Source organism: Anoplophora glabripennis, unplaced genomic scaffold (assembly GCF_000390285.2).
Source record: "Anoplophora glabripennis isolate ALB-LARVAE unplaced genomic scaffold, Agla_2.0 scaffold90, whole genome shotgun sequence".
Lineage (NCBI taxonomy): Eukaryota > Metazoa > Arthropoda > Insecta > Coleoptera > Cerambycidae > Anoplophora > Anoplophora glabripennis.
The window spans coordinates 490117-500756 of record NW_019416260.1 but is presented as its reverse complement, the minus strand read 5'-3'; the positions used below and the strand labels follow the sequence as shown (position 1 = coordinate 500756).

Sequence of the window (10640 nt, the reverse complement as noted above, 5' to 3'; positions counted from 1 at the left end):
TTTTTACCGATGAAGCTAGTTTTTCTCGAAACTCAATACGAAATTTCCATAATAACCATTTGTGGGCGGATGAAAACCCTTTTGCAATTGTTGAATCAAATCATCAAGAACAGTTTTCAATAAATGTTTGGGCTGGTATTATTGACGATTATTTGATAGGCCCATTTTTTCTCCCAAGAAGATTAGATGGACAATCGTATTTACACTTTCTTGAAGAAGATCTGCCGCCAATGCTTGAAGACCTTCCTCTTTTATTAAGAAACCAGATGTGGCTAATGCACGATGGTGCGCCTCCACATTTTAGCTTACGGGTGCGTGAATTTTTAAATCACAACTATCGCGATCGGTGGATAGGCCGCGGAGGAACGCAGTCATGGCCGCCCAGATCTCCCGACCTTAATAGTTTAGACTACTTTTTCTGGGGTCATCTGAAAAGCTTAGTGTACGCAGTGCCGATTCAAACCGAAGAAGAGTTACGAAATCGTATAATAGTATGCTGCCAAACCATAAGAGACACCCCAGGAATTTTTGAAAATGTACGTCAGTCTATGCGAAGAAGAGTAGATGCTTGCATACGTGTGGATGGAGGACACTTTCAACAACTACTGTAAATATATAATAAATACATTATGACACTTTACCCAGCCTACTAATTTTTATTTCATTTGCTGTCGGACAAATTTAAATCGGCATTTGCAACAAAATTTCCAGTTACTTAAGCTAAAAATAAAAGATGTGGTTTTGACTTTTCAAGACCCCGGGAAATTGTTATGTTTTTGGACTTTTCCGGGTGGAAAAGCGGAGGAATCGAGAAAAGTCGCAGAGGAAAAATGTGGTAGACTCATTAAAAGGATGCGCCTCAGGAGTTATAAAGTATGTGGTAATCAACTTTCCAGGGGGGGCCTGTACTGTGGACTAATTCATTTAAACATTTTAAAAGCCCATCTTATATCATTATTAATACAGATGAAAATAAGGTATTTTCAAAGAATTATAATAACAAAACTTTTACGTTTTGTAGACAAAAAACTGTTGTTTTCGTAAAATGTTACTGTCGCCTCGAGACGAAAATGAAAATATCAAATTGATATTGAAAGAGGCCTATATCTACAAGTGTTTATTGTTATGTCTAGAATGTATTCATTTACTGAGAAAAGTAAAAAGAAGATTAAATGATAAGCTGCCATAGATTAAAATATAATTACCGGTTCAACATGAAATTTCAATGGGAATTATTCTGTTTTAAAATTAATATACTGACTTATCCCATAATCACATTAAAAAAACTTGATCGATTAATCAATTAATACCAAAATCCCATCTGTCATTGATTAAATCAATACAACATATTTGTTTAATAGTCCGCTGGAGAAAATTTGTAAAAATTAAAGCGTGCGTGCTTAAATAGGGTGGCCCAACAACCTCGGACAACGTGTACTATTGTTATAGGTTATACAGTGTGGTCCAATTTGACTGTGCAACTTGTACACTGTATATTAATTAAAATTAGCATAGAAAAATAGTAATTATCTAGAAGCACACGCTCTGGAACCACATGTCCTTAGAACTGGGGTAAACTCACGGAAACGTTTCAACTTTTGAACTTCTGATGTGCCGAATCCAAATCTGAAGTATTTTCAGCTGCATTCCCCTTTAGATTTTGCAAAAATCGCAAAATAATAGTAAAATATCACCGGACATATCGAAAAATCGCTAAAAGTCACTTTAGTGAGCGCAAAATTTTCTCTGATCTTGATCTTATGTAATTTGAAACGCTGAATTTGAGTCTGAAGTCTATTAGCTGTATCCTCCCACATATTTTGCAATAAAAACGCAAAAAATAGCTGAAAGTGGCAAAAAATTATATTAATGGGAGAGAAAATTCAGAGAGAGGTTTTCTAGATTGGATCAAGTGTTCTTCTCATAAATTTTATAGAGTCGAATTTGAATCTAAAGTCTATCGAGCCTCATTACCCAAAAAATTTGCAAAAGTCGCAAAATGCCGGAAAAATCCCAAGAAATCATGAATAAATGTCATGGATATGAATTACTTCCAAATAAATTCCACTGACTCGAACCAGGCTTTCTTTGATGTTGCTCTTACACTTTTCTTCTCTTGTAGCGAACACTTTTCTTTTCGAAGTACAATTTAAGATTCATCAACCATCCCAACTGTTTGAAATTTTTCAATATTTCTTCAATCAAATTTTCGTAATCCTCGCTCTTCTTATTTCCTAAAAAGTTCCGAGAGATATTCTTGAAACTTTACCATGCTGCTTTTTCAGTGTCATTCATCCCTGCTAATCAAATTTTTGTTTCGAAAAAGAGTACGCATTTGAGGACCATCAAAAATACCTTCTTTCAATTTCGCATGAATTATCGCTCAAAACTTCTTTTCTAAATATTGAAAACAATTACCGTCTTTGACCAGAACTTTGACAAACTGCTTCATGAGACCACGCTTGATATGATGAATTTTTGAAGGCATAATCAGTGGTCTTCTTCTTCCTTTCCTAGTGGTTGGTCCTAATAAGTCCCATAGCACCGCGGCCTAATTAGGCCTATTGTGCATCGCACTACTAGTCCTATTCAGTAAGTAGTTTTGTCCTTTTGACAAAATCCTAAAGCTTCCTTGCTGACACTTCTCTCAGTTCCTTAGGTTCCAAATAGTGTCTCCCCCAGCGTCATTCAACTCATTCAACTACGTGCAAATGCCGGACACTCGCCTAGGATATGCAGGGATGTTTCATCCATCCTCGGCAGACCGGACTGTCCCGTCACTCTCCTGCGCTGGATTTTATTCAAGCTCAGTAAATCGTTTGTTCTTTCCTTCAAAGGATACTCCATGAGCTCCTTAGAATGGCTATGTCCTGGCCTTGAAGACCAGTATTTCCTATGTTCTGTCTCGGCCCGCCTGATCGTACTGGGAGATGTACCACAGAAGGGCTCCGGACCAATGAACTCACATCCCTTCCTAGCAAGTTCATCCGCTTTCTCGTTCCCACAAATGCCTTTGTGTCCTGGCAGTTTAACTGTATTATTGATGGCCAGTACAGTCAGCATTTGTAAACAGTCCCACACAAGTTTTGAACTCATCTTGTTTGTGCTTAAAACTTCACTGGTCAGTGGTCTACATGTATGATGTTCCTCGAATCTGAATGAAAGAAGCAGGGATATTTTGTGAAACCTGATTGCTGGCCCAGAATCATGGTTGAATTTTTTAGATCAACGCAAACTTTCCATTGATATTTTGAGTAGTTTATTTTCTCCAACATTATCTGTAAATTCTCGTGAGCTTTGAGCTTCATTGAGTAAACCACACTTGATCAGGGTCAGGAAAAATTTTTTTTCGAATTTTTTTGGGCTCACTAACGTGATTTTTGGCGAATTTTCGCTATTTTTGGTGATTTTTCGTTATGATTTTACAATTTTTGTAAAATCTGGGAGGATACAGCTTAAAAGACTACAGAATTGGATTGAGCATATCAAAATACACAAGAAACCCACTTGATCAAGTTTAGAACAAATTTTTTCGGATATTTTTTCGCTCACTAACGTGATTTTCGGCGATTTTTCACTATTCCTTGCCAATTACTCAAAATTCTGGGGGCTTGAGCTAAAGCCTATTGGGTCAAATCAAAGGCATATACCACTTTTTTGTGTGTCCCGGTATTAACGTGAATATACTTTTATTTTGTGGAGAGAAATTTTATTCAACTCAATCTTCCTCAACCAAAACGTAATAAGACAAATAAATGTTTCCTTCAATATGATCAAAGACAAAAGGTCTGTTCCAACAAGTGTCAGGGATTGGTTCCGAACCGTTCGAAATGTTTGACCAGCTAAGTTCTAAATGTTTCTTCACTGAATATATCGCAAGAATTAGTTGGATGCACATTTCGAACGGTTTGGAACCAATTCCTGACTCATGTTGGAACAGACCTAAAGGGTTTCGTTCCGAGAACATCAGTTATGCGTCTGTTAAGATAATTTTTTTTTCTGTATAGGAATATCCCACTCTATTTTTGCCTCATTGTAAGATACCTGACAAATTGTCAGTTAGAGGAATTAAAAGTATTAGTTTTTAGATAAATTTAATTCCTAACTTTTTCTTATAAAAGGATACTAATCGAAATTAATGCAGGCATTCGTCGAGCCAAAATGAAGGTTGTGTTGTGCGTCCTAGCTCTTGCTGCAGTCGCCTTAGGTAAGATACAAACAAATATATATTTTCATCTCATTTTATTATAGCTAATATTAATTAATTTAGGTGTACAACTTTTTTTGGTAGAAGCCTAGTCATATGATTACAAAAATTAGATCTTTCTTGATGCATATATCCTTTGTTTGTGAAAACAGTAATATACAGGGAGTTCCTAAATATTATGTATATAAGGGATGGGGTAATTCTTTGGCTTATTTCATGACTAAAAGTTCGTATAAATATAGGTCCGCAAACGCTTCGTTACCGATCTACAGAGTGTTGAAATTTTAAGATTTTTAAAATTTTTTCTCTATAGCTCCCACAGTTTTTGAGATATTTAGCTGAAATTTGGAATATACGTTACCCTGTAGGGCTTACATCATCGGGCATGCCAAATGGTCGTGATATTCTATAGAGTGATATTTTTTCGGGGTTCATGCCCCCTTTTCTTCCCCTGAACTTTTGTGTGGTGCGCCGCTGGTAGATACTAAAACTAAAATGAATTTTATGTTTTGTTGAGAAACTTTTTTGCTTCTTTTGATTTTTTCGTATCTGCGATCGTTATCGAGAAAAAAATAAAAAACGATTTTATGTAATTTGTTAAATGAAATTTAAATTCTTAAAAAGGTCCAGTAGGCTCTAGCTTTATTTAGATAATCTCTTGTTTCTATTAATTTTAACAGTTTATTCGCCACTACCTGTTAAAAATTAAAGCTCTGAGATGACCTATTTCAAAATTCGTAAAATGAGATTATAATGAGTATTTAAAACACTTTTACACGTTACAGTTTGTAACATAAACCTTTAATTTTTAAACATATGCAGACCCAAGTTACTATTTCAAATGCGAACTGTCAAAATTCCTTATGTACATGATATTTAGGAACACCTTATATATTATTTGTTTGTAATGAATGTGCATTTATCCGTAATGCCAAAATTCTGATCACTCTGTGCTCTGTGCATAGAAATTTGCGATATACGAGTTTGTCGAGATAGAATTCTAGTACTAATATGAGGATCATCTTCAATTGTATTCAAAATAAGTTCTTCGTCTTGTGCCCTGATTGCAATAGCACGTTCTCGAGTGTTACTCAAAAACTTGCCTGTTTCTCGAGCCCATCTCTTAACATTGAAAAATGTTTCTCTATGGAGGATTACACGATTTGGACATCTTCTTTGATATTCTTCAACACTTCTTCTATAGTTTCCTTCACAGACACCTAACACTAATAGCATGTCAACTTGTTCGCTGAATCAAAACTTCCCGGTCATTTTCAAACTACTTTACTAAAATTAAATCCTAGATTAGAGAAGTATAAATTAAATGACTTTTTTCCTGATCGTCAAGTTTGACGTTTAAATTCATAGCCAACTTTTGAATTTTCGATGATTTTGAATAACAGGTACAATACGTATTATAGTGGAGTCAAGATAGATTTTAACTTCGCGGAAATTACTGGGAGAGAACTTTTTATTTTTCGCTTTGTAAAGTTGTCAGAAACAACATATAAAAAGTTACCAACTGTAGAGTGTACGCTAAATTATTTATTTAACAAATTAGTTGCAAAATTACAGTTTTTGCAAAATATATAAAAAAATATAATTTAAAAAAAAATAACTGTGACCTCACAAAAATTTAAATGAAAGAAGTATCATCCGGCTATCAAAATTTTATGTCCATAAACTTGAGAAAAAAAAATATATATATGTATATTACGTATACAAAGTTACATCATTCTATAATTTTGTAATAAAATAGCTCTCATGCTTTTAATTTTTAAAATAAATATCTGTAACTTTCACAGATTATTCTTCAAATGACGATTGAAACAGTGAGCGATATGGAAAAAATCTTAAAAATTTAATTTGAAAAATATTGAGCCCAACATATTCAATAATTTAAAAAAATCACAAATTTGACTTTTGAGGCCATACTTTATAGATCAAAAACTATAGTTGCAAATGTGATATTGAAACTTTATGAGAGCACTTTTTAAAGCTTAAAATCTCTACTCTAAGATGGCGCATTTTATTTTTCTTAAAAAATTGAAATAATAGTTGAAAAAACAAAAAATAACAAAAAATAAAAATATTTCATGAGAAATCCCTGAAATTTATTGTTAAATAAAGTTTAATAATGTACAAAAAATATTTATTTTTGTTTAATAAACTATCAAAGAATTAAGTTAAAACCTTAAAAAAAGTAAATCCTGGGAAAAATAATTTTTTTATTTATAGTAATAAGTGGAAAATTGCAAAAAAATTACGTTTTTTGATTAATTGATTTAATATTAATTTTTAAAACGTATATTCTGTATCTGAAATTGTGAATATAAGTTCTCTTATTGATGTAGACACAGATATGAGTCTAATATATGCTCAAGAGAGACAGAAGAGAGAGGAAACCTGCTCGGTGAGTATAGCACGCACTATTACATAGAATTGTTTGCTAAGGGGAATTTTGAAAGTTGTTTTTCTTGTCAGTTTGGGTGACGAAGCTAAGCAGTGAACACACCAAATATTTTTTTGTTACTTACAGTTTCATTTATTTTAAAAGCGTTTTTCGTTTATAAGAATTAAATAATAATTATTATAAATGGTATAAGAATATGATTTTTATGCTTTCGAGTAAACTGCAGTTATCAGTGTGTTAAATAGTGTATTATTCACATATTTTGTCCATTTTGAGGTTATACTCTCTTTCACTTGTAAGTCGCTAATTGCTAAATAAATTGTTTACAATAGTCGGTCATATTGGATCAGCCATTTTGAATTATCATTTTCCGACATCATATTCTTGTTTAGCGACCTCAAAAACTCCTATATTACAAATATAAACAAGTTTGATTTAAAATCGATAATTGTTAAATAAATTGTTTAAAATAGTCAGCCATTTTGAATTTTCATTTTCCGACTTCACATTCTTGTTCAGCGACATCGAAAACCCCTATATTGTCAATTTGAAAGAATTCGATTTAAAATTCATTGAATTATTTTAAATGTCCTTAAAAAAACTATTTATTATTGTTTAAACAATTAAAAACAATTAGCGTACAAAAATAAGTTTATAACTTTTTTTTAATACTTATCTCCAAGTAATTTCAAAAGGTTTTAGGAAAATCCATGCTTTCCATAATTATTTCGAAATAATGCCTAATTTTAAGCTATCTTGACTCCACTATTATTAGTTATTCGCGTTTTTGCTGAAAACGACAAACTTTCTTGAAAACTAACAAGAGTAAGAAAAGTTTTAGAATTAAATAACAATAATAATCTTTAACTTTCTTCACCATTCACCAAATACTAATTCTCCCCAAATATTTTTCTGTTCCTCTTCTCAACTTTCCTAAACTCTTCACAAGCATTCCTGCCAACCCCGTTGCCAACATAACAATGGGCGGCAATTTTGAAATATACATACCATAAAAAATCCTTATATTATCATCCGTTTAGTTGACTTAGCTCAGTTATTTGTATGAATTTGGTGGCTTGCACTTGATAAATTTATATGAAGAGACACGTACGTTAGTGTTATTAACCATACTAAAGGATGATTCTTTTCTATTTTTAGCATTTTATTTTCATTTATTCATTTTTAACGTCTTATTAAAACATAGGTACCTTATTAATATGGCAGTGTGGAGAAATTAGTAACTAACTAAAACTTCCTGTTCCTTACCCTCTTCTTCAGATCGCTGGGTAAGCTCTATACTTTCCCATTGCAAATCAGAAAGAACCACTGTTCACAATGCAAACTCCAAAACCCCATACCTCGACAACTCATTCATGCACCAAAGTGACGAAGTCTAGTTATCAGCACTAAGAACATCTCCCCTGATTTATTTTATTTAAAAGTAATTTAAATAAGTTGAAAAAATCATTCTAAAATCCTATCTTCATCCGCAGGTGCTCCAAGTGCACCAGGCGGTCGCATCTTCGGGGGTATCAATGCTGCTAGAGGCGAATTTCCCTTTATAGTTTCTCTGCAGTATTGCATAATTGGTTTCTGCCAACATTCCTGCGGGGCCACCATATTGTCGCCAAGTTGGCTGCTCACCGCTGCGCATTGCTTCACCGAATTGCCGGGTATAGGTAGTGTACGAGTCATAGCTGGAATACTGAATCAGAACGACGCAAACGCAGAAAAGCAGACCATTAATATTGGTCGTTATATCGTCCATCCGAACTATGAAGGGTAAGTTAGTATTGTGGATTTTGTGCTAATCCGACAGTTTTTGAACAATCCTAACCTCAAAAAGTTACAACCTAAAATAAATAATAAAAATTAATCTAACTAAACTTTGTGAAATAAATAATTGTTGTTTATCTCCAAAGTGGCGTCAATCCCCACGACATCGCCCTCATAATGTTGTCATCTTCTTTAATCTTGAACGCGCAAGTACAACCAGCAAGACTTCCCAGACAGGGCGAAGAACCGCAGGGGCCATTCGATCTGGCAGGATGGGGTTCTATAGGCGGTAGTAACCTCTTCCCACAGATGCCAAACAATCTGCAGAAGGCCGTCGTTCCGTTAGTTCCCATTAGAGGTAAGTCTAGTCATTGTTTCTCAATATTCATTCAACCATTATTTATATGAATTATTTTTTTATTTAACTCTGTTACATTATTTCAAGGGGTTAGTTTAGTTGCTGTTGAAATATAAGAAATATTTTTAAATTATCGTACTACAGTATCTAGATTGACCAAGATCAAGCAACCTATTGTTCTATAAAAAAAGTATCAAAATTCGATATCATAAACAAAGTATAGGAAAATAATAAGAAAATAATCAAATGTTGTTACACGATTTTCTTTCGTTTTCAGGCTGTGACGTAATAACTAATTTTAAAAATTTTAAATCAGAGTATGTGCATGTCCCAAGCTCAAAAGTGGGATATTTTTCAGTTTCATTTTATGTTAAATCTCTTAACATTTGATTACAAGTTTCTACGCAAAAAATATAATTTGCTTCAAATTGATACCAAACGTCAACGTACAGGGTAGCAGAAAAGTTGGAGCCAATTTAATTCAAGTGAACCTTGATAGTTGGCACCCTCTACAAGCAGCATTAAAAGCAACGACATATTTAGCATCCTAAAAACTCCCGTACCCCAAGTTGTTTGCCATCATTCAAATCACCCTATGTATATCGAAAACTAAGCACTTGTGGACCCACGTGTATAGGAAAAAGTCTTATTTTGACTTCAAAAGTATGCACCTAAATTCTTTATACTGAATTATTTTTAATCAACCTGTATACTGCAGATAGTATACATTAATGAGTCAAACTGAACAACTCTGAAAATATAAAGACCAGCCAATAACCACGATCATTCTTGTTATAAATATTATTATTCAATTTTTAGAATGCGACGCAGTGTTGACTAGGATCTTGGAAGGAAGACCACATCCCCTCCATTTTGAAAGTAACGTCTGCTCTGGGCCTTTGGACGCGCCGATCACTGCTTGCGGCGGAGACTCAGGTGGGCCCCTCTCAAAAGGCAATGTGGTGGAGGGCGTTGTTTCCTGGGGTATCAACCCATGTGGTGGAGTAGATGCTCCTACCGTGTATGTAAAGGTCAGCAACTACATCAACTGGATCCAGCGGTACGTCGATGAACCTTTATTGTTCGCCGATTAATCTCTGAAATAAAGTACCATGTTTTCAATGAATTTGAAAATTTTAAGCGTCTTTTTCTGACCCCTGAAATACAGTGACCTGTTCCTTGGCTTTTTTTCATGAACATGATTTTAATCGGCATTCAGGATGTCTTTACACTTAACAATTTCTGTTTCTCTTTGATAAAAGTAGTGGACGTAGTTTCTCGAGGAATCTCACTTTGTTGAATTAGTGCCAAAACCCGGAAACGGCCACACTTCCACATTTGACAGAATGACATTTATCGATAAAACAATTCGATTACAAACTAATATTTGTAAGCTGGAAACTGGACAGTGGACTGGAGGTTCGATAGATCTCTTGCGGGGTAGGCGGTACGGGAGGAAAGCCTATGCTTATACACGGGAGATTCGTTGCAGTACCCAAGGATTGTATACAATTTTTTTTGTATAAAATCCTTGGCAGTACCAACCTCACTGTAAGGACCTTACATAAACTAATTTGAGCGAACTAAATATAATATATGCGAATGAAATTTATAACACATATTTTTCGTGTGCAATTAACTTTTTATTTGAATAAAACTGTCTAATTCATTAAGAGCTTGTAAAACTATGGGTGAAATCTGGCAACATTGCACATCAGTGTGGCGTGGTGGTAAAAGTCAACTGACAACTGTGCTTAGCGCGTATACCGTAAACCGTAATCATTAGAGAGCGGACAATGTGTGTCTTTAACCCGAAGAATAGGTCAAATTTTGGTAGAGATGTGTACGCGTTCAAAAATGTATTGTGTATAAACTATGCAAAATAT

The 10640-nt window shown here is 34.1% G+C and overlaps 1 protein-coding gene across 1 annotated transcript; it reads left to right on the top strand.

The window, feature by feature from the left end:
* Positions 1 to 4136: 4136 nt before the first annotated feature.
* On the top strand, positions 4137 to 9894 carry LOC108918008 (trypsin-1). The gene is made up of 4 exons (XM_018724847.2): positions 4137 to 4207; positions 8114 to 8402; positions 8543 to 8754; positions 9574 to 9894. Exons 1-4 carry the CDS (start codon positions 4162 to 4164, stop codon positions 9846 to 9848), a joined length of 822 nt encoding a protein of 273 aa, XP_018580363.1. The 5' UTR covers positions 4137 to 4161; the 3' UTR covers positions 9849 to 9894.
* The last annotated feature ends 746 nt before the right edge of the window (positions 9895 to 10640 follow it).

Excerpts from the sequence above, each read along its gene's own strand:
- LOC108918008 (XM_018724847.2), top strand. The coding sequence starts at position 4,162 with ATGAAGGTTGTGTTGTGCGTCCTAGCTCTTGCTGCAGTCGCCTTAG. Across the intron at positions 4,208-8,113 it reads TCTTGCTGCAGTCGCCTTAG|GTGCTCCAAGTGCACCAGGC; the intron begins GTAAGATACAAA and ends CTTCATCCGCAG. Across the intron at positions 8,403-8,542 it reads GTCCATCCGAACTATGAAGG|TGGCGTCAATCCCCACGACA; the intron begins GTAAGTTAGTAT and ends TTATCTCCAAAG.